The sequence below is a fragment of the Sus scrofa genome, chromosome 7 (genome assembly GCF_000003025.6).
Source record: "Sus scrofa isolate TJ Tabasco breed Duroc chromosome 7, Sscrofa11.1, whole genome shotgun sequence".
Classification (NCBI taxonomy): Eukaryota; Metazoa; Chordata; class Mammalia; order Artiodactyla; family Suidae; genus Sus; species Sus scrofa.
Window position 1 is genome coordinate 96230376 of NC_010449.5, and position 24514 is coordinate 96254889.

The 24514-nt window shown below is 47.8% G+C and overlaps 1 protein-coding gene and 1 long non-coding RNA gene across 4 annotated transcripts in view; one reads left to right on the plus strand and one right to left on the minus strand.

The window, feature by feature from the left end:
- DPF3 (double PHD fingers 3) overlaps positions 1-23979 on the minus strand; it is a 279933-nt gene extending 255954 nt beyond the window's left edge. For all 3 annotated transcript variants that reach the window (XR_002346004.1, XR_002346003.1, XM_021099467.1), the window contains exon 1: positions 23884-23979. Coding sequence is in view for 1 of the 3 variants with exons in the window: in XM_021099467.1 (XP_020955126.1) it covers positions 23884-23915 (32 nt within the window). In the remaining 2 variants the exon portion in view is untranslated. The remainder of the gene's footprint in view (positions 1-23883) is intronic.
- On the plus strand, positions 22463-23730 carry LOC110261630. The gene is made up of 2 exons (XR_002346007.1): positions 22463-22548; positions 23161-23730. It is a non-coding gene; the product is annotated as an uncharacterized LOC110261630 (long non-coding RNA).

The window sequence follows — 24514 nt, forward strand, 5'->3', positions numbered from 1 at the left end:
CTCCAGGAAGAAGGGAAGAACAGACTCCTCCCCTCCCTTGTATCCTACTATGCCCTGCACAAGAAGGGGCCAGGTGCCACCACGTACACACTCCCCCAAACTCTCTCCCAAGCCAGCAGGGCCTGGGCACAGGGCGTTGGTACTTCCTTCTGCTTGGAATGCTTTCCCCCTAGTGCCTGCAAGTGCCACTCCCTCCCATCCTGCAGGTCTCTGCCCGAACGTCACCTTCTCTGGGAAGCCATCTCTGAATAACCCTCTCAAGGGGGCAACCCACACGCACAACCCTTACCTTGCTTTATTTCCCCATTGCATTTATACCTATGTATTTGCCCACTCTGGTCTCCTCCATTAGAATGTGGGTTCTGTGAAGGCAGGGGCTTTGTTTTATTGACCGGCTGTATCCCCAGCACCTGCAGTGCATGGCACATAGCGGTAACTCAATAAATAGTTGATGAATGAATAAAAAGCACATGGAACACTTGAATAATCAGGGCTGTTAATACCTGTCCCCACCTGTAAGACTGAAAACTGATATGAAAGCAAAGACTGTGCTCTCGGTTCTCTACCCAGCATCTCCCACAGTGCTGTACAGGGTTGGCACTCAGGGACTAGCTAAATGGATAGAATGGTTAGATGGGTGGATGGATGGGTGGGTGGGCAGATGCATGGATGGGTGGATGGATGGGTGGGTAGATGGATGGGGTCCACAGTCAGTAGGTACCACTGAAACTATAAAGAAACTGAACAGTGCAAAGCTCTTCCTGTGGGTAAGGACAGCCTAACATGGGAAGAGATTACAGGCTGGGAAGACAGTTAGGAAGCTCCCTCAGTGTCACAGTGAGTTCTTATGTTGCCTGAATGAGAGGTGAATGAAGGAGGGGACAGAGCCCAGAGACAATGCCAAGGTGAGTCATTAGGGCTGGGGGACTAAGTATATGTAGGAGTGAAGAGAAAGAAGAACCAAAGATGACCCTGAGATTTTTATTTAAATGTAGTGAACCCCGAGGGGAATAAATAGTTTCGGGGGAAAAAGAAAATTTTATTTAGAAGTTTGAGGAGGGACAACCAGATGGAGTAGAGTAAGCAGCAGGACAGTTGGGAGGAGAGAGGAAGCGCAAAAACAGGAGCGCTGGCCTTGAAAGCACGGGAATCCATTCATTCATTTGTTTGAGCGCCTTCCTTTGCTCCAGGCACCTACGTGTGCTAGGACAATGGATGCTGTGCTCTCATGGAACTTAAATTCCAAGAGCAAAGGCAGGCATGAGACTGGTGAACAAACAAATACATAAATGTGATTTCTGATGGTAGTATGCACTGTGAAAAAATATATACCAGGGCAATGGGAGAGTTAATGCGAGGACAGTATTACATGAGGTGGGCTGGGGAGGCCCCTCCAAGAAGGTGGCTTTTGCTGTGATGAGGCAGAGAGCAAGAATGACAAGGAAAGAGGATAGAGATGGTTGTCAGGTAAATGGTAAAATACTGAAACAACTGCTGTAAGGAAGAAATGGAAAGGGGAGAGAAGAGAGGCTATACTGGCCCTTGAGGACCTAGCTGAGGACTGACACTGTGAATGCGTAAGGGAGTCTGTCAATGCAAAGCATATTCATATTTCACAAATATTACATATTGCTAAAGCTGTACATCCCTGCAGCTATATTGAAACCAGAACTAATACCCTCGTAGGATCTAGAATCTCCACTCCTACTTGGTATGAGATGGGTTTGCCAGGGTGTTTATTTGATTTTAATTAAGTTTGATGGACTGTGAGGGTTTTCATTACTCGGTTTGACCAGGCACATTCCCACCGCCACCCCCTCGTAGACACCAGTGGCTTCCTGCCACAGCTTCCCCACTCACACCATCCTGCAAATGAATCACCCTCAAGGTCCATCCTGCCATACCTTAATCCCCAACACCTACAGGATCATCGCAAACTTTTCACACAGGTGTCTACAATAAGTTCTTTGTTACCTGTCCAGGCTTCTCTCTCCCCTCTACTCATTGGTTGGTATTCACACTTCCTTTCTGACCCCAAGTTCATTTGGACAGACAGACCCAGGTCCATGGCTCAGGGTCTTAGGCAAGTTGCTTAGAGTCTTTGGAGTTTTTTCATCTATAAAATAGTTAACAGTGCCTGCTTCCCAGGAGAATTAAACGAGTTCATGTGCGTAAGCACACCTCACCAGACTGCCAGGCAGATGTGTGTTCAAGAGACTGTAGCTGGAAGGAGTGTGACTATTACTTTAAAAGCTGCCTGTAATGATGCAGTTATCGCTGCATCCAGGACACGGCCACACACAGCAGACACTGGGAACATGGCCATTAATATTGTGACTGTGGGCTGCTTTGTGATTCAGCTCTTAGTTTCCACTGCCCTCTTCTTTAGGCTTATCTTAAAAGTCAACTTGCATCTTACAGTCTTAGAGTCTCCCACTTATATTAATATTCAACATATGCCTTGTCCCTCAACCAGACAGAAAGTTCCTAGAGAATAGAAATTGTATCCTCTGCGTCTCAGCATCCCCCTCACTGTGAAGCGCAGAGCCTTCCACTTCAGGAGGTGCTAAGTAACTCCTGGTGGATACACGGTGCTGAGAGGTGGGCTGGTTCCCTCCTTAAAGGGAAGTCTCCTCCATCCTCAGCTCCCTAACTTCTGCCCATCCATCAAGACCCTCTTCAACGCTGCTTCCTCCAGGAAGCTAGCCAGTGAAACTGGTTTCTTCCTTCCTTGAAAGTCTATAGCACTTACTAATTTTTCATATTTTGCCTTAGAGCTTCTAAAACTCTAAAGGAGGCAGATCTAAGGGAGACTGAGCTTGCCGTCCACCTTGCTTGCTTTCACCAGTACTCATAGGTGTATTTTTTTTTTTTTTTTTTTTTTTTTTTTTTTTTTTTTTTTTGCTTTTTAGGGCCGCACCCACGGCACATGGAGGTTCCCAGGCTAGGCGGCCACTCGGAGCTGTAACTCACAGCCACAGCCACAGCCACAGCAACGCAGGATCCTGAGCTGCGTCTGTGACCTACACCACAGCTCACGGCAACACCAGATCCTTAACCCACTGAGCGAGGACAGGGATCGAACCGGCATCCTCATGGATACTAGTCAGGTTCATTAACTGCTGAGCCACGACGGGAACACCCAGGTGTATCTTTTCTAGCCAGACCAAGAGACCTCCGGGCTACACCAAAGGTCTTTTTCACAAAGAGGAAACAAAGGCCCAGGAGGTCAAATACTGGTATTTCAACCACCAAGGGTCCAATGGGGTTTCTGCCCCACAACTTCACGCTGGGAAACAGTACAGCAAAAATGCGCAGAGACCCTCTGAGCTGTGTGAGGAAGGCAGGGTTGGAGGACCTGCATTCCAGGCCTGGCTCTTCCTCTCCATAACCATCTGGAGCCTGAGGACTCTCCCCAGATCTTGCCAGGCCTCTGCTGTCAGCTCCAACAGCAAGGGAGACCACCAATAGTCTCTAAGGTATTTCCTAGATCCGCAATTCCAAGCAATAGCTCTGCCCAGGAGCTATACCGTTGGTGGACAAACTGAGTCAAAAGCGCTTTCTCCCCCTCTGGTCATTAGCTGGTGGTGGGGCTTTGAAAACTTCTCTGTTCCTGCTGCCCACTCTCCTATCAGGTATTTCATCCAAGGGACACAGAAATGAGAGAGTCACAGAGCAAAGCCTGAACAATTGAAAAGAGCCCGCCTGCCTTGTGGCTGTTGAAGGTGGGCTGGGTAATGGACACGTGGGGGTTCTAACTAACCCCCCACCACCTAAAGCATCTGTACACTTACTGACACATGTGCAGGGTTGGAAAAACAGCCGTTCTCAAGCATTAGGAGAAATAAGAATTGGATGGCATGGCCTCACCCCTGAGATTCTGTTTCAGTGGGTCTGGGAGGCAGCTCAAGAATCCACCTTTCACCAATCACACCCATGCCCCTTGCATACATAGTCCTCAGGCCACCTCTTCAGACATTTAAAGGACAGTTGTAGGGAGCCACAGAGACAGCAGGGAGAGGCAAACTGCTCCCAACTCTGCTTGGGAGGAAAATAGATCTCTCCACAGTATCAAAAACTTCCAAGGTGGGGGCGGGCTGTCGGCTTCTTTAAATTACCAAATGGGACAGAGAATGAGCAGAAGGAGGGAAGCAGTTCAAGGGAAAGCTCTTTTGTCACAACCTTGTCCAGCTAATGCCTTGTCCTTCATGGACATGCACATATCTCATTTCTATTTTCTAAATTTTATCCAGAAAAAGCCTACTCAGAACTCATTCATTTCATCCTATTGCTAAAGCTCCTTGTAGCCAGGGAGAAATTTTTAGACATGAATTGGATTAAGTCAGTTCCTGACTTAAACCCTTCCACAGCTGCTCACTGCTCTTAGGAGAAAGTACACATCCTTAAAATGTACATCAAGTTCCTGTGTGTTCTGGTCCCTCCTGACCTCTCTGACTCTATCGTGAGCCACACTTTCCCTTTCTCTCTTGTGCTCCAGTTACAGCAGCCTTCCTTGGTTCCTCCAGCATGCCACAGGACTTTTGCACACGCTATGCCCTTTGCCTCAGACCAAACATTGCCTCTTCAAGGAAATTTCCCTTCAGACTAGAACATTTCCCTTTAATACTCTCTTACGTCCTCCTAGACTCCAACCGAACACAGATTCAATTTTTATTTATATATTTATGAGATTAATGTCCATCTCCCCAACTGGACCACAAGCTCTGCAAAGACAGAGTTCATGTCAGTTTTGCTTACAACATACACCCAGTGCTGCAGTAGCTGGTACCTTGTACATACTCAACTAAAACAAGATAAATGCCAAGTGCATGGTCTGGAGAGATGTGTGAATGAAAAAGAGATATGACACACAAAGCTGGAGAAATTCACAAATGAAAGGCCAGCCTGAGATGGCTCACTTTCTCCTGGACATGGAGAGCCGAGACTCTTCTCCAGTGTCACAAGGATGGTGGTCACTGGACGCCACAGATGCTTAAATAAGAGCATCTGCCGTCTAGGACTGTCCCCAGAGAATGATGAGAATGTAACTTACCCCTCGGGGAATGTGGGGGCTGAAAAAACGGCCAGAAGAGATTGTGCGCCCCACTCCTCAATGCCCTTCCTGTTATCGCTTGGAGAATGTCACTTTGTCCCTCGCTATCGGGACTCAGACAGAGAGTGGGGAGGAGAAGGTCGCAGACAGAAAGGCTCTGCCTCCCTCCTATCTGGAGCCACAGAAACAGGCAGGCTCAGGTTATCTTTGTGTTCACTTCTGTTCCCCAGGGATGGGCAGAGGGTGGGGGGCAGGCAGGAAGATTTAGCCCAGGCAATTCTGAAAACAGGGCGTTTTTCTGCTTGGTCATCAGACACATGCCCATTCAAGGGAGGCAAAACAAGCTGAAGTTTAGATTCTCCGACGAGGCTATCGAGTCCCATCAATTACACCACGTGGAAAAAACTTTGGACAGTTAAAAATAACATAGGGGTCTGGTGTTTGGAAGATCTGGAGTTTGGAATGCCAGCTTGTCAAGCACAGATCACTGCCCACAAAAAGCGTGTGCTGGGAACACGTATACATACGCCCACCGGGGCCAGGAGGGCTGAGATCAGCAAGGTGTCTGGCCTTTCACCCCGACAACGGGACACATGGGAGACAAGGCCAGCTCTCACCCCCACACGTGTTAGTCTGAAGGGTGTCCAAGCCCATTTCTAGCTGTGAAAAGCAGGGCTCATTCAGGCACGAAGCCCTCACCTCCCCTTGGAGGAGGCGGCAGTGAATGGAAGCAGAAGCTGGGAGTTCAGTCACGTCACTGTTCACCTCTGTGTGTCGTGTTTCTGCATCTGTGAAATTCTTGTTCTTGCTCAGAAGGACCCGGTATCAGCACCAATTCAGTAGCAAGCAACACCCTGAACTCCTGGACAAAGCATCCCATAGCTAAATCTCTCTCAAAGTCTCTTCTAGCATATTTGTTCTAAGAGTTCCAATAATAATGCGGCCAGTACTTGTCAGAAGTAGTTCTAGAACTTCTAAGAAAATCAGAGCTTCAACTTATCTCATTTTCTTTAAGACGCCAATGTGGGAAAAATCAGCTCATGTGTTTGTGCATTTTATAGATAGAAAAACAGGGTCACTGCCAGCATCTATTAAGAGAGGAAGATGTGCCAACTCTTCTAAGCACTGTACATATATTAACTTATTTAATTCTTCCAACAATCCTGTAAAGGCAGAAACCCTCACTCCCACCTTACAGATGAGGAAATTGAGACACAGAGGGGGTAGGAATCCCACCCACGATCATGGGGCTTGGATTTGAACCCAGACTCTTTAGCTCTTGAGCCTGTACCCAAGCTATAAGCCACATGACCACTGCTCGCTGCACTCCTGCTCCCTGGGCATCCGAGCTCTCAAAGAGTTCAAGGCTCCAAGGAACCTGAGGACTGGGGTAACACCAGCCTCCCCCGAAAGCACGCTCCCTGGGGCCCAGGTCTTAGAGCTGGAGGGAGGGCACAACATTAGGTGGGCACATAGCACCCATATTCTGCAATCATCTATGTGGGAAAAGAACCTGAAAGAGAATGGATGTGTGTACATGTGTAACTGAATCACTTTGTTGTACAGCAGAAATGACCACAGCCTTGTAAATCAACTACACTGCAATAAAACTTTTTAAAAAAATGAAAGAAAAAAAAAAACATTACGCGGGCAGCTTGAATGGCTTACAAGGTGCCCATGTGCCTGCGTGGGAAGAGAGAAGCATTACCTTCACTTCCATCCGCGCAGGGAGAAACAGTCTTAGGGACCTATAGCCTCACTGCCCCCCAACTCCCCACCCTCCACTCCCACCTCACCCCCGACCCTCTCCCGCTTAAACCATGAAACTAATCCTTGGAACACCAGGTGCTGATGGAGCTCCGACGGCTGGGTCAGCATTTAGGTTTCCCTCCCTAGACTGGATTTATATATTTTATTTATAACCATTTATGGGTTGTTGTTGTTGTCATTGTTTTTGTTAAAAGAAAGGGGGAAAGACGTCTAGATCCACCATTTGGACAGGCTCTAGCCTACAACCTGGCCCCGTTTAGCAAATCTGCCCAAGTGGCTGCCCAGGGCTCTCCTGTACCTGGCGGGGGACAGGGGGCGCCTCCTCGCAGGCCCCCATCAGTCCCCACACTCCCGCCCCTCTGAGGGGGGTCCTGGGAAAGACCCAGAACAGATAACCACAGAAACCAAGAACGAGGAATCAGCGAGAGGGCATCTCTGGCGGTGGACAATCCTTCCTGCCAAGAGGACAACACCCACCTTCCCCTGAAACCTCTCTTTTGGCCTCTGAGATGTGCAAGTACTTCCCAGGAACTGGCTGCCACACTGGGGCTCCACTCAGACCGACCTGGCCCTGGGCTACTTCCCATCTTTCCTTTCTGTTCATGGGCCCCCCCACTCCCATCCAGCCAAACGGATCCATCCATCCGCTGTCCTCCACACCATGCTTCCCACCTGCCCCCCCCCCACTTCCCCAAGGAAAAGGGTGCTGTACGAATTACTCAAACGCTTCCCAAAGCTTTGGTCACCTCCCTTTCCGGCCTGTCCTTCCCCATCCTCACCCTCCACCACTCCTGAGCCTGACCAGGTCCCCACTGTCCCTCCAAACTCAGCTCAAAGCCACCTCCTCCCTGAAACCTTCTCTGCCCCCCCACCCCCACGAAACCTCCAATTTCACAGACCCCCTCAGGGGCTGGACTGCTCATCAAGCACAGCTATTCCCGCCCCGTCCCCTCACGCGTGCTTTTTCTCGCCCATTTGCTGTGTGCAAGCTTCGCCTTTTCTTCCTCCCCTCTCCCGCTTCCCACACAAGACTGAGTGTGCCCTCCCGGGGGACGAGGCGGAAGAAATATTCTTCCCTGCCTCTTGCGCCTCTTCAATGCTTTTTGATCAAGGTGCAAGGCACGAGGCAAGGAGAAAGATGTCACTGGGGCGCAGATGAAGGAAACAAGAGGTCAGAAGGAAACCGAGGCTGGAGGTACAAACCTTGATTTGAAGCATTAAGTGGATTATTCCTCTATCTAGGGCTCACAGAGCGTTGGGGAGGCTTAGGTCTGAGTCAAGAAATGAAATAAGAAGCAGAAAGCAAAAGAAAATAAAAGAGTAACCAGGGGGCTTTTCCTTCCTGGGGATTTGAAAAGCTACGACAGAGCCTGGAGGAGAGATGCTGGGAAGGTGAACTGCCTGAGGCCGCCCGCACTGGATCTTGGAGCAAGACGGGGACATTTCCGAGTTTTTACATGGTCCAGACCAGTTCATCTGGGTTGCAAAGGAGACAGAAACTCTGGACAACACTGGGCAGTGGTAGAGATTGCTGCATTGATTGAGGAGCTTCTTTTGTTCTGTATTTCCCAGGAACCTGGACACATTCTAGGCAGATAATGGGTGAGCACAAATGATCACCAGAACCAGGATCTATATAATTGGGCAGATCACCAAATAATAAAGTAAGAATCCTATTGCTCTAAGGACAGCAAAGGCTGGCTCAGTCTCAGAAAAGTTCCTATATTCAGGCTCGCAGGGACATGGAGACGCTAGGATGATTGAGATTTTCCTCTCTCTCTGTCAATGTGAAGAACAAGGACCCTCACATGATCCCCAGGACCTCATCAGGCTCCAAACCTCCCTGACACTGGCTGGGCTCACCAGGCCCTGAGATGGCAAACAATGCCCCCTGGTGTGCTTTAGACCAGGAACTATGGGAACTTTGCGAATTTCATAGAACTCCAGAGATCAGGGCTCATCTCAGCTACCCGGTGCATAACTGACCTAAAATCGAACGATCCAAACCTGTTTCCCATCCCCCAAGAGATGTGTGTAATTAGATCAAATGAGGACAGAATATGTATAAGTATCTGTTATACTGGGATGGCTGCCCAGAAAGGAAATGAGCACCAGGAACCGGACAGCCGCCTGCGCACCCTCGTACTGAAGGGCTGCACCCGGGACTGAAGGAGAGTTAACGTCCAGAGTACGCAGCACGACCCCTTGAGTGCACATCCACTTTGGTACGATTCTGTTCCTCCGGTCTATACTCGCGCACTATCAGTCTTTTTTCTGGCTCTCCCCATTGAAGGATGTCCAGTGGATGAGAATCTAAATTAAAACTTGACTTGAATAGCCTGTCTCCACCTCTGGCCTTCACTTCCTCCGGACATAGAACCAGCCTCTCCAGGGTGGCCCCAACACTGAGTGATCTGGAGGGTTGAGAAGGGGCAAGAGGACATACAAAAGTTAGGATGACAGAGATTTTCATCTCAACATGAAGGATGAAGGCCCTCAGGGCATCGTTTGTTGTTTCATTGCCAAATGAATTTACCTGCATGGAACATGGTTGGGACGGAGTTATAGGAAAATTATTTCTATGTAGGCATTGCGAAAGTAGGTGAAATTCTCTCAAAGAATATGTATCTGAAAACAGTGACTGGGGGGTTACATTACCTCCAAAGTTCAAAAGGACAGGCAGCAGCTTCTCACTGGATCCCAGTTTTGGATTAAACCATTATAGTACTTGCACCTTTTGGTCTCTTCCATCTTAAAAACCCATAAAAATCCTCAGGTATAAATAAAACTAAAAATAATCCCATACACAGCTGAGCATGTAGTAGGCACTTGGTGCCTATTTACAAGTCCTGGTTTACAAGTCCCTGAAAGATAGCAAAGCAAGAAGACTTGCCTTTAGGAGTTCCCATTGTGGCTCTGAGGAAATGAATCTGACTAGCATCCATGAGGATGCAGGTTCAACCCCTAGCCTTGCTTAGTGGGTTAAGGATCCGGCGTTGCCGTGAGCTGTGGTGTAGGCTGCAGACAAGGCTCAGATCTGGCATTGCTGTGGCTGTGGTGTAGGCCGGCGGCTACAGCTCCGATTGGACCCCTAGCCTGGGAACCTCCATATGGCGTGGGTATAACCCTAAAAAGAGAGGAAAAAAAAAAAAAGACTTGCCTTTACTTCCCAAGACCAAAGGGAGGGACAGTCAAGTTTTTTAGATCCCCAAGGATGAAGTGGTAAAGAAACAAGGACTAGAATAAATGACGCCAACATTCATCACAGCCTCACATGCTACATGTAAGCAATGCAACAGTTATGCCTGTTTTCTAACTCCTGGAAATAACTTGGGGAAAGGAATTTTGCTGTCTTTTCCAAACTCCTGAGAGGGAGAGAATGAGAAACAAGTCAACTCTAAGGATCTAGAAGCAAATTAGACAGGAAGGGCAGTATGTCTGCCTGCTGGCTTCATTTGTGCAGTCAACATTATCTAAGTGCCTGGTATGCCAGATGCCGGGATAGAAAGGCACAGGCAGCCACCACCACTCCCAGCCTTCCAGGGCCTCACATTCTAACTAACCAGAATTATATATTTCAGTGGCCAGGAGAAAAGCATATGCTTGGGACTATGGGGCCAAGCAGGGGTGGCCAATTCTATGCGAGGGTCAGCAAGGGCTTTGCTAGAGAATATGAGACTTTGAAACATCTGGAAGATGAGAAGGTAAGTAATTATCAGGTGCATCTGGGGCCAGGGAGGGCTGAGGAGCCACAAGCAAGGGCAGTGGGAAGGGTGCTACCTCTCTGCACAGGCATACAGAAGCATCCTTTCAAGATAACAAGTACATCTACATCTCTCATTCTGAGATTCTTTTTTTTTTTTTTTTTTTTTTTGTCTTTTTTTTGCCTTTTCTTGGGCCGCTCCCACGGCACATGGAGGTTCCCAGGCTAGGGGTCCAATCGGAGCTGTAGCCACCAGCCTACGCCAGAGCCACAGCAACACAGGATCCGAGCCACGTCTGCAACCTACACCACAGCTCACGGCAACGCCGGATCGTCAACCCACTGAGCAAGGGCAGGGATCGAACCCGCAACCTCATGGTTCCTAGTCGGATTCGTTAACCACTGCACCACGACAGGAACTCCATCTCATTCTGAGATTCTTAACCTGGAGCCCATGGACCTCTAGGGCACCCCTGATGGGCTCTGCAAAGTCTATGAACCCTGTAAAACCATACACAGATGTTCACACCTATATGCTTTTTTTTTTTTTTCCCCTGGGGAGATGACATGAAACTTCCATAGGATTCTCAAAAGAGCGTGTGATGGAGTTCCCATTGTGGCTCTGAGGAAACGAATCTGACTAGCATCCATAAGGATGTAGGTTTGATCCCTGGCCTTGCTCAGTGGGATAAGGATCTGGCGTTACCGTGAGCTGTGGTGTAGGTCAAAGACGCAGCTTGGATCCCGTGTTGCTGTGTCTGTGGCACAGGCCGGCAGCTATAGCTCCGATTCGACCCCTTGCCTGGGAACCTTCATACACCACGAGTGCAGCCCTAAAAAAAGCAAAAAAAAAAAAAGAGTATGTGATCACTAAGGAAAAGTGAAGAGACAATCGATAGGACAGGTTGTAGCCTGAACAGCAGACTGGGATGTAGAAGCCCTGGTTTTCTGTCTCTGTGTCCTTTAGTATTTGACATACCATAGGTTTTTAGAACTAGCAGAGCTCAAGGGACGAATACAAGGACATGGAAAGAAATGGCCATTTCATCACCAAAACACAGTATGTAGGGACATTTGTGTGCCAGTCAGTGGGCTAGATTTAACCAACCAGCACCTCTTTCCATAAAGGCACATGGAAAAATATCTTCTCAACTTCCTGTTTCCAGAGCCAGGATTGCCAAGCCAAGTCCGTAAATGTGGATACAAGTCACCCAGGGCAATTCACTGCAATCCCCAGATCGGGCTCAAACTTTAGTTGGCAGTTGCCTAGCAACGAAGAACCCTGAAGACACATCACCAAACTGAGATGCCAAAAGGGCACTCTGTGGACAAGCTGGTTCTGAAAACTAGCCCCCACACAAGTCTGTCTCTCTGCCAGGCCTCTCTGGGACTGCTGGGGGAAAGGGTAGACTTTGCAGCCAAAAGGAAGCTGCAAGGAGAGGCAGGAAGGTGTTTGGATGGTGGTGTGTAAGAAGCAGGCACAGCAAGAGGGAACCAGGGTTGGGGGAGAAGGGAGCCTCAAAGAGAAAAAGCAGTTGGTGCCTCTGCAGGTCCTCTTTCAGAAGTACTTACAATTACTCTTCTGAGCAGTTGCTGGGCAAATCCCAGCCACATCTAAAGATGCAGAAAATGGCACAAAGACACGACTGCACCTACATCTAGCCCTGCCCTGAAATCATCATCCTGTAGCAGTTCCATGGAACTACGCCAGGTTCGGGTGGGCAAGGTGACAGACCTCCAGCCCAGGAAGAAGTTTTTATGCAACTCTCCAGGACAGCTCACTCCCTGATCGAGGCAGCAAGCACAAAAGAGGCAAAGAGACCTCATTTTCTAAAATTCAGATTTTTCTTTTTCTTTAATGAAAAGCTCAGAAACTCCTTCGGCTGAGTCAGGTGAGACTGAGATTCCTAAGACAAAGATTCTAATCCAAACCGTGACACAGGCCAACACTAGGCACCTCTCCCTGGACAGATGGTAGAAAGCTTGGGCCTTCTTCAGAACCTATTGCCCCTTCTCCTGGAAGGTCTTGGGGCCCAGGGAAAGGGGCAAACAAATATATCAGCCTGGAAGCGATTCTAGATGAACAAATGCGGAAGTCAAACAACAACAAATAAGGCGGATATAAATCCAGATAAAATATTAAAATCATTAAAGGGCTGCTGCTCCCTGAAGATTGGGAAAAATGAAGAGAGTTAATTAAAAGCAATCTCCATGCACTGCTGAGCCAGCCGGCCCTGATAAATCAACAGCTGGGGCTGCTGTGGAGGGCAGTCAAGGGGCTTCAAGAGTGGGGGGTGCTGGCCGGGGGAGGGGGCTGCTGCAGAGAGGGCAGTGACGTCGAATTGAACATAGTGACTTAAGTTTTGTGTCTTATTGAATATTTGATGACCACTGAACAAAGCTGTTCTTCCGAGAGGGAGACAGTGATCATTCTGGCGAAACAAAAAGTGAGAAGGAAACGGGTAAAAAGGTACTTTACTGTTTGTTTTGTTCAAAACGTACTTGGGCCTGGGAGGTCAGCACCTCTGATCTTGCCCCCAAAGGCAAAGGCTTCTGTTTCTTCCCTCTACCTGATCTGCACAGGTAGGTGCATCTTGTAAAAGCTCTCTGCTAAACTCTGGGCTCTGTTTGTTTGGGAGGCTGGGGAAAGGAAGGCCAAGTCAGGGAAGGAAGTGAAGAGGAAGAAGGGATAGAAAGACCTTCAAAAGCCTCAGCGCTGATCCAAGCCAGACTTTTAGCACAAAATGAAAAGCTCAGCGGAAATGGTGGGAACTTTTTTTTTCTTGCTTGCTCTTCCCCCCCCTTTCCTTCTCTACTTCCTTCCTTCCCTCTTTTTCTCTACAGTCAGATAAAGTTTTTTGTTCTTCATCTTAAATACAAAAGAGCTCAGAATTTGGGGGACCAATTTAAGTTGAAAAAAAAAAAAACAGCAATTTTAGGAGTGTTACAAGAATGGCCCTTCTCTATTCTAAGGGAACCCGCCAGTTCTTCCCTGATGGAAATATAATCAAGAGAAATGATTGGGAGAAAGTGTTTGTTGTTTTTTTTTTTTTTCCTCCTCCATAGAATTGGGATTGGAAGGGGAGTGTGTGCATGGAGAAACATAAGGAATTATGCATTTGGATATGCATTTTAATTAGGTGGACAGAAGCAGCCGCCTGTTAATTTTTCTTGCTTGTTTCCACTTAGCATTCATCACAGGCAGAACCACCATAGAGCGCTCCCACGATAATAGATGGTTCTGCATTGGCTAAGTCCTCGGGGAAAATAATTAGCAGGAGAGAATATATTCTCTCCACTTCGACTACCCCATCCACCCTGCCCTCCCCCATCTCCAGCACCGCCCCGCCCCCCACCCACAGTGGTTTCCCTAGAAGTCTAGGGGAGCAGTCCATCGCCTGGTTTATAAGCACTTACTTTGTCCTGCCAAAGAACAAGTGTCGGGAAGGAGAAACAGACAGACTGGAGGCCCTCCCTGGTGTGGAAGCTCCTAGATGCAGCAGGGGAGACTTCTAGGCTGCTTAGTTTCAAGGGGGCAGGTTGGCAATCAGCACTGGCCAGACAGGATGAAGAAAGCTGCAAGGGTTAAACAGTTCTCAACTGAGCTCAACTGGCAGCAATCAAAGATAGGTAGAGTCTTTAGATGAGAATTATGGGAGCAGGGATGACTTCTTCACTTAATTTGCTTTTATAAAGAAAAGGGATGCTGGGTTTTTTTGAGTTTTTTGGTTTGTTTTTGTCTTCTTAGGGCCACACGTGTGGCATATGGAAGTGCCCGGGCTAGGGGTCAAATCAGAGCTGTAGCTGCCGGCCTACACCACAGCCACAGCAACTCGGGATCCAAGCTGCGTCTGCGACCTACACCATAGCTCACGGCAACACCAGATCCTTAACTCACTGAGCGAGGACAGGGATCGAACCTGAGTCCTCATGGATACCAGTCGGGTTTGTTACCCCTGAGCCATGATGGGAACTCCAGGACACTGTGGTTTTGTAGCAAGCTTGAATCAGAAGCATTTCCAAGGCTGCAAATAACTCTATCCTTCTGAGATTATTGCCTCTCGCCATGATGCTGTCCATAGTCTTGCATAAAGAATTCTTGCCATTGACCCCCTATGTCAAGAGCAAGCCCTCCTTGCCCACTAGCATATTTGAGCCCCGGCCCCACCTTCACCCCTTCTCTCTCCTTGAAATCTTCTTGAGAGGAGGAGCCAGAGACTGGCTGATGACCAGAGCTCGAGTTCCAGGAGAACACTCCCTCTGCCCGCCAGCTTCGGCTTCCTCTGATCTCGGTGAACTCTGTACAGGGCTGACAATGGGAAATGAAATGAGGGCTTCTCTTGAGCTCCTATTCTCACCTATTTCAAACCCAGATGATGGGAAAACCCCACTGAGATCCCAGGGCTATTTACACACAGCTGGATGAGTAAGGCTTTACATTTCCTGAGAAACAACGATGCGACATGATGTGTAATGCCAGGATCTTTTCGTTTCTTTTAGTTTTAACACAGTAATGTTTAATACATGAGATAGTGCTGACTCTCTGAGAAGGCCTCAGTTAACTACAGGAAACTTTGCAGTTCTAGTTAACACCTCACATTTGTACTTTACACATTCTGAAATGCTTTTATGTCCATTATTTCATTTGGGCCCCTTGAGGGGCGGGAGTAAGCAGTGCTGGGTGCAGGAGAAGCGAGGCAAAAAGAAATACAAGCCCTTCTCACCTTATGAAAAGATACTCCAGATTTACTAAGACTTGACTTTCAAGCTATCCTTCGTCCCAGGTGTTTCCCCGACCCAAACCCCCCATTGCCAGATGAACCCGCTGCTCTGCCTAGGAAACCTCCACTCCACACCTCGCCAGGTAACTACTACTGCTGCAGCTCCTGGAGTCTCCCCAAACCCAAATCCTGAGGCCCAGAGGGAGTCCCTGCCTTCCAGGGGTGGGGGTGGGGTGGGCATGGAGGAAGGCAGTTCTTGTGGCTGAGGATGAGAGAAGCGAATTTCTGGGTTCCCAGGGCATCGCCGCCCTCTGCCCCCAAATAGTGGTATTCCTATAGGGGAGCGGGGGGAGGAGGTTGAATTCTATGATACCATCAGTATTTATTCTTTAATTTACAAAGAGGGAGTTGCCTGCACTATCTAAAAATGTAGTCCCTGAATTTTAATGAGTCTAAAAATGAAGGAGGAACTAGGCATAGAATTTCAAAAAGAATTGAAAGCGAGGGACTCGAACAGCTTTCAAGTTGTTTGAGCTTAAACACCCAAGTTCAGAGCAGTATTATTCACAATAGCCAAAAGGTGGAAACAACCCAAGTGCCCACCAGTGGAGGAACGGATAAACAATATGGGGCCTATACATACACTGGAATATTATTCAGCCATAAAAATGAAAGAAATCCTGACATATGTTATAACACAGATGAAACTTAAAGACATTATGCTAAGGGAAATAAACCAGTCACAAAAGGACAAAGAGTTTCTTTTTTTTTTGGAAGTTTCCAGGCCGGGGATCAAATCTGAGCTGTTGCTGCAACCTACAGCACAGCTAAGGCAACACTAGATCCTTGACCCAGCGCATCACAGTGAGAACTCCAGGACAAATATTGTATGATTCAATTTATATGAATTGCTTAGAATAGACAAATTTAGGAGTTCCCTTGTGACTCAGCAGGTTAAAGATCCGGTGTTGTCACTGCTGTGGCTCTGGTTACAGCTGTGGTGCAGGTCTGAGCCCTGGCCAGGTAACTTCTGCATGCACAGGTGCAGCCAAAATAAAAGGGCAAATTCATAGAGACAGATAGTAGAATGGTGGTTACCAGGGACGGGGACTAGATGAGGAATTATTGTTTAATGGGTACAGAGTTTGGGGTGATTAAAAAAATTCTGGAAATGGATAGTATGGATGGTTCCATAGCATTATCAATGTACTTAATGCCAGAGAACTGAACACTTTAAAATGGTTAAAATGGTACATGCTAAATATATACATGTTACATGTATTTTACCATAGTTAGAAATTTAAGGGGCTGCCTCTGTATGCCAGGGGTCAGGGTGACCATTTATTCTGTTTCTTCTTTCATTCTGCCTAACTCTCACAATTTAGGCTTCTATGAATTCTCTGATGGGTTTTGCAACCCCCTCTTCCTCTTTTAGGCTTGCAGAAAACTGCCAAGGGAGCTTTAAACCAAAGGAAAGCCTGATAATAACGCCCCCAGAGGAATCTGGGATGTTCTGGAGACATGGCACTGAAGGAGAGGCAGTGAATTCCAATTTAGACACTGCTAATACCCACCAGGGTCTGGCTAGACTCTGTGTCTGCTGGACACCTCCATTTCCTCAGCAGTAGCATGGGACACAAGAGGGGAACCTCCATAAGACATCAACACAGGCCCATCACTTCAGCTCACCAAACAGCCAGGTGTCTGCAGCCTTCCAAAGGGAAGTGAAATAAGCACTTTATTTCCACGTTAATTGGATGGGGGCCGTGATGGAGGAGAGAACAGTTCCAAGGAGGTTGTGGATAAATGAAATGCAAAGAAGAAAAATCTTTTGCCTGGTTTCCTTTCTCCCTCTATACATTTTATTTAAAAAAAAAAAAAAAAGGAGAAAAAAGAAAAACAGGAAGAAAAAGATGTTCTTGGTAATTCCAGTCTTTTGCACAACCAGAAACTTTATCTGAGTGCTTGTAAACAACAAAATAGGCCAATCAGTCTTCCCACATCTCTCTCGTCTCCATCCTCTGGTCAGAGTGCTGATGAAAATAAAAGTAGTCAAAACAGAGAATCAGAAGAAAAGTCCACATTCTAAACAGGCCACCACCTGATCCTCAGCCTTAGGCCCTGAGAAGGAAGAGGAAGCCTCATCCTGGTTAGAACCCCAAGTGGTAGGTAGGTAGTACAATGTGACAAGACTGAACTAGAGAGGAGGAAACTATGGAAGAGTCTACCAGGCTTAACTCCCCTTTAGAGCCACCCTTTAAAAAAAAAAAAGGCAATGGGAGTGGTCTCAGCTGCACTAGAGCACAGGTTCGATCCCAGGCCAGCATAGTGGGTTAAGAATCCACCATTGCTGCAACTGCAGCTCAGATCTTATCCCTGGCCCGGGAACTTCCATACACCACAGGGCAGCCAAAAAAGAAAAGGAAAAAGAAAAAAAAAAAAGCAAGAGGAGTTCGAACTCTGACCAGTGACTGTCCTTCATGTCCTAAGAGACCATAATAAGAGCCCCGAAGTTTTTAACTTGAAAGGAATTTTGACAATCAAGGTGCATCGCCCTCATCTTAAAGACAAGGAACATGTAGTTCCAAGAAGGTCTGTATCCAAGATCACACAGCTAATGGGTGGCAGGGCTGAGAACAGAGCCCAAGGCTCTGAATTCCTTTCCCAGAGCTTTTCCTCCTCCATTACCCTGAAGTCACCAAAGCTACAAAAGATTAGCCACTGGTAAGAAATAAACGTGGAAGAGGGAGGGAGTTAGAGATAGGGCCGCACTGATGGCAGGTGAAAGTCTGAGGACTGAAAAACACTTTCCAGTGGCACTTCCAATCGCAGTTAACACACACAGCAGATTTTCAAAGCGAATAACCATGAAAAAAAACTCGTCCATTTCACAGCAACCCGAGATGACCACAGTCTCTGGATTCAGGGAGGGAGGAGAGGGTGCAAAAGGGGGATTAGACATGTGCCATCATTGTTCCCAGGGCTCAGAATTGAGGCCTGGGTGATGGAGGACTCAATGTGGGCTATTTGAACCCCATTATTAGGAGCTGAGAGCTTAATCCCCTTGTCCTCCCTGCTTCCAAATACAGCCCCCTAAGTCTTAGCCTCAAGCCTTCTCTCTTTCCTTGCCACCCCCACAAAGAACCTAGAAATTCTCAGCACAGGCTGCTCCCTACCCCCCCCAACACCTCCTAACCACTGCTTTTAAAACTCTGATGCAAATCACAGGCTTCAAAAACCTTCATTCAGTGACAGTTTTACGATGCTAGCTCCATTCATCCATCTGGTTTGACAGACTGTGAAACACTAGTAACTTGACCAATAAGAAAAACAAATTACAAAAACACCACAACACCTCATCTCACCCCAGTTGCTCACACAACGAAAGAAAACTTTGGAACTTGCAATAGATCATAATATCAGTCTCTTGCTGCTCAACCATCATCTTTGCAGAGTTCCAGACCACACAGTGGTTTTATCCACCCACCTATCCCCTCCCCACCCCTCCAGGCCATTCTTTTATCTTTCCTTGTTAAATACCTACACGTTTAAAGACTATTTAAAGTGAGGGTCATGCTTACATGGGCCCCCGGCTGGAAAACCCTGGCTGAGCAAAAACTATTTCAGTGGTTGTGGCATTTCTTTGGCCAGGGGCTTGCCATGTTGGACTACATTTCTGTCTTCAGGTGACTTTCAGAACACTCAGAAACCACCAAAGTTACTTCACAGAGGATGGGATAATAAACAGCCCTAGATTCTGATGCTGTTTTATGACCCAGTCCCCAACACTGCTACCATTAAAACATTAGCCTCAGTTTCCTTTCTTTTTCTGGTGCACGTTCAAAACAAAACATGTTGACTGTGGCATTTTATTTTTTGCATTGATCTGAGCAGATGGCTCTGAAACAGCTTTAGACATTATGGTCTTTCTCAGATGTACCTAAATTCCAGCTACCTGCATGATTTCAGAAAGACAAAGGAAGATGAGAAGTCTCCAATTAAGTTGCCTCTGAATTCCAGCCCCCTTTACAGAACTGAGCAGCTCCCCTTCAAGTGGCGACCTTGGATGTCTCCCAGGTGGCCTGCAGGCGCGGCAATTTTCAGAGGTTTACCCTGTGACAATGCCTTCATTTGGGTTCTGGCAGAAATTAATATCCTTTATGGGTATCTCATCAAAACCAGACATTCTTCCTGCTGAAAAATAATGTGTGCTAATGAAGTTTGGAGAATTTAAGTCTTTTTTTTCCTCCCCCAGTGGCAACCAGAAGCAGATGGAGAAGGTGGTTCTTAGGCATCTGTTGCTTAAAATGTCTGAGGGTCCTTTTTCATAAGGGGCTAAAAAAAATACCCATAAAAGGCTGCAAGTTCACAAAGTCCTAACCCCAACGTTCCCCACTTAGTGCCTACCCTGACAGCAAAAGCCAGGAGGAGATTAGAACCAGGAATGTGTCCCCCCTACACTGTCCCCTCTGATATCTAAACTGAGTGCCTCAGCAAGAGTGAGGTCTGGCTGGCTTCTAAGTGGCGACAATTACACAACTTTCACAGGCACAGAACCACTTTAGATTAGAATACACTGTTTCCAGGTCATAGAATGTATGAAAAGATGAATATTTGAGGTGCATCTATACACATGACCAGTTGTCCAATCTTGGCTGGGTAAATACATTTGCTTCTCCCAGAGTTGTGTCCTTAATAACAAAACAGAGAGATAAACACATACCTCCAATCAAGGGAAACTTTTTACCAAAAAAAAAAAAAAAGTTTACCAAAAAAAAAAAGTACGTTCACATGTTATAAGCATGATCAAATGCTTACTGGTCTCATTCTCTAAAGAAACAAATAGTTACTTGGGGGTAAATCCTTACTGATTTATACAGAATAATTAAATAATAAAAATAGTCATTCTTTTCTAAGCAGGCAGTTAGTATAATAGATACATATGTGCATAATCCCGTCTGGCAGAAGGTGGCAGACATTCCTAGATAAGCGCATACAAACCAGGGTTTTGATAACTCAATAAAAGAGTAAGTTGTTTAAAGTACTGATAGCAGATTTGGGGAAGGGTGGCTTACCTGAAGTAGAATATCGAGTAAGATTAGAATTTATATTAAACACAGTGTTTCCTAGGTATGCAGAAGTCAACAAGAATACAGTAAGCAACACAAAAGACTTACACACAGACCTTTATCAAATCCGTATTTACATTACCTACAAGTGTTTACTTCACTACAAGGCCCTTTTCTTGCTTGTACCTGTAAGAAGTAAGGGTAACTCACACATCTAGGCTCAGACAATGTAGCTGCTAAATTAAATAATGTGTAACACCTATTTACACATCATACATGTCCATCAATGCTTTAAATTCTATTTGTCCAGATGTGACTGCTGGCTTGTGGGGCCACCTGCTGTGTACCCTTTGTGATCTGATCAGTCCAGGCAGCTCCTGTTTCTGCCTCTAACACCCTGTTGGGCAGTAATAAGATGTTAAAGGCGACAACAGACAGAGAAGCCAGGCTGTCAGCTTCAGAGAGGAAGGGGGTGAAGGGTACAAGGAGGAGGAATAAGAAAGGGAGTTGTGGGGAGATCAAAGGCAGGCAGGAAGAAAGCTAAACTGCTGAGAGAGGAGATGTAGCTCTAGGAGCTTGGGGCCCTAGAGAAGACCCCAAAGCAACGAAATTCAAATTGTGTCATCCAGTTACTCCGGCTATTGAATTATTGAATGTCCCGCATGGAAAAAGCTAGTATAATGAAAAATAGTCCATACTCAGATGAGGCAGAGCCCTACAGCAGTGTTGCATGAAACCTGGGCTTGTTTCTTCCCAGAGCATAACCTACCACCACTTTATCCCCCAGTCCTAGAGGAAACCTTTGTATGACCAGTTTCTATAGGGGGCGTCCTTGTTGTTGGCTTTTTTTTTTTTTTTTTTTTTTAAGGGAAAGGAGAGAGAGACTCAGAAGGCACGCAGAGAAAATGCTAATGTCGTTCAGCCCCGTTTCATTGTCAGGAGGGACACGTGAGGATAAAAACATAGCTCTCCAAACCTTTCTCCCTGCTCCCCTCCTCCCAGCACCGCCATCTATCCCTTCGGCCTGAAGTGTCTCTGCGCTTTGTTCTAATTTATCCCATGCATAATTTATTCATGTGTGTATTGTTTCCTGATAAGCAACTTTTAAAAACAAATGAAATATACAAGATGATCTATTAAACAAAGTGTTTTTAAAAATAAAGGCCGATGATGTAGATCTCCCGGTAACAACGTGCGTGCCCCTGCGCTAGAACTTTAAAAGCCGTCCAAGGCACAGAAGGCTGGGCTGGTAGGGGTATTGTTTATACCTCCTTATCCCCAGGGAAAGGGGTCAAGATGCAAAAAGGAGCAGCTAATTATAAATGACCACTCAACTCCCACCTAGAAAAAGCAGGCTGGATGTCAAGGGTATGCTAAGATGTAGGTGTGTGTGACGACACAAAATTACAAATACATGGCATTGCAACTGTTTCTAATTATACAAAGTACAAGTGTAATAATTCAGAACTAATTCCAATAACCAGCCTGCTTCTCTCTCCCTTCCCCCACTTCTAACCCCACCCTATACAGATACCCTCCCCAAACATGTAGTCTTCTGCTGTCCAAAAACAAAAAACAAAAAACCGGAGCCGGTAGTAAAGAGCTAAAGAGCGTAGAGATATTGCCCCCGCCAGCGTATAAACGGGCCCAGGGGTAACTAGGGTACTGCTTTCCCAAAAGGAAACAAACCTGGCACACATGTGAAATAGATCCTCTAACTTGAGTTTACCAGGTGGCATCAGCTCGGCTACGCGATTTGGGCTGGAAATGTGAAAACTGCAAATCAGCTGTGGGTTCGGTAAAAACTCACAGCATCAGCGGTGTAGCAGCGCGAGGGACCGGGAGAGAGGATGCGGTGAAGTTACGCCCATTTATTCTGCCATAAAACATTTTCTATCTTGGGTGAAACGCTGTAGCGTTCAAGTGTAGTGTATCAGAGCTTCCAAGCGAGAACTGAAGCCGAGAGCTGCTCTCTAATCAGCCTCAGCTCCCAATGTCCTCTTAGGGTTAATACATATTTATACATTTAAAACTCCAAGATCTGGGACATTCCTAACCTTTTCTCCTACTACCGATAGGAGATAAGCTGGTGCAAACACGTCCCATTCTCCCCGCGAGTTCCTTCGTGTTAAGAACTCCCCTGCCGCCCCCCTCCCCCAGTGCGAACGTGGCTTTCAACTCCAAGAGGAGCCTCGGGTGCGAACGTGGATGCGCTGAGTTGAAAGAACCTAGGTGGGCATCCTCCAGGCACTGGCGAGAGAATTCGCCATGAAATGCCCTCCCCCGCACCTCCCCCTCCCCTTGCCCGCGGCTTCCAGCCTAGCTGCGAAGTCATAATCCCAGGGGTGCAAGCCCCCACCCACGTCGCGCTGCGATCCGGAGGGAGTGCCCCTCTGCCAACATTACTGCCAAGAGCACCCCTTTTAGAGCGACGCTAGTTTTCCGAAGCCACCCCCGGCTCCGCGATCGCTAGCGGACTTGGCGGCTTAACAGTTCCACGGATTGGAAGGAAGGAAGGAAGCCAGGATAAAAAGGAGGGGGAAGGAAGGCGGGCAGGAATTGGCTGTCGGACCTGGGGACTGGCCCCCGCGTGTCCTCGCCCAGCCCGCCCCCCCTCCGTCCCGGATCTGGGCGTCCGTTCAAAGTCTCCCGGCTGTGGCCAGAGGCACCTGCCCCTAGCTCTGGCCGAGAGCAGACGCTACCCGCTCGGGCGGGGAGCCCCAGGCTGCCTCTCGCCAGCCTCGACTATTCACCCAGAGGAGGCAAGAACACCATTCATAAGACCTGCAGCTTCCCAGTCTCCAAATCAACCCCAAGTTAACCCGAGTCGTTAATTTATTACAGGCAGTTCCCCACAAACAACACCCGGAGACACACCGGCGACCGCCCGAAGCGCAGTCAAGCTCTGGGGGCTGCCCCGTCAGGAAAGCCCCGGGCAACCACCTGGGCCCCAGGGCTCCCGGGACCCGGTGCTCCCCCTGCGGTCCTCCCAACTCCGGAAGGTTTGCACAAACTCCCCGCAAGCGATCAGAAGGCGGAGAGCGCCCTGAAAACTCCGGAGCTGCAGCGGTCCGCTCACCCCCGCCGACCTAGCATCGGGGCGGGGGCTGCGGGCTCCAGAAGCACCGGGCTCAGCCAAGTGCACCCAGGCGGCCCCAGCCTGGCTCTCGCCCCCAGCTGAGCCGCCCCCCGCGCCGCGCTCACCGCCCGGAGAAGCTGGGCACTCTGGGGACCGTGCTGTCCCTGAGCTGCCCAGGATCCCCTCGCTGTAGAGCACTCGAGCGCCTGGCTCCCCTGCCAGTAACCCCTCTCCCTCAGTCCGCCAATTTAGAAGAACACAAATGTACCAATTTTCCTCTTCTTAATTGCCTCTCCTGACATTTCTGCGCGCCCGGGTTAAAAAAAAAAAAAAAATGAAGAAGTAAGAGCTGAAAGAAAAGAGAGAAGCCCCACCGCGGCTGTAGGCGCCTGCAAGCGCAGTGCATTGGCAGCGCTCGGCACGCAGAAGGCGCCTTTTTTTTCATATTGAAACCACGAGGAAAATGTACATTTTTTAGTCTTACTTACGCTTTCAGGGGGTTGTGAATGACAGTCGCCATTTTGCTACAATGTAACAGAATATTGTCTGTCTCAGAGTTCTAAAGGTTCGCTCAGGGGAAGCGGCGAGCCAATCAGAGCACGGGATACCGGCCCGCTGGCCAATCGGCGCGGCTGGTCGCCAGGTGGGCGGGGCCTGCACGGTGGTAGTTATTAGGGGAGCTGTCAAAGCCCAGAGGTCACTCCCTTTTGTAGAGCCCGAGAGCAAGCAGGTCTTAAAGGGGCAGTACCGCGCGTAGAGCTCCTTTTCGGATGAGGGAAAGTGGAGACGCACGAGAGTATTCTAGTTTGGTTTGAATCCTTACTTTCTAAACAACTGCAGAGAGTTGCGCTCCTGGACAGAAATATTTAAGTCCTGGACAGAAAATATTTAAGTATTGCAAGCAAACCGTTGAACCCTATTCATTAGCTTTTGGCTTTACTGTTACGTTTTTAATCCCCCAAAGGACAATTCCCCTCGTTCCAGTGCAAAAATTGGAAGGGTGCCGTTTCGTCTAATTACTACACGTGTCCTGCCGCTTACTAATGCTCTGGGTCCTGCGGCTTTTTAATATTCTCATTCCTGAAGTGTTGTCTTTATCTCGGCCACCTTCCTCTGATT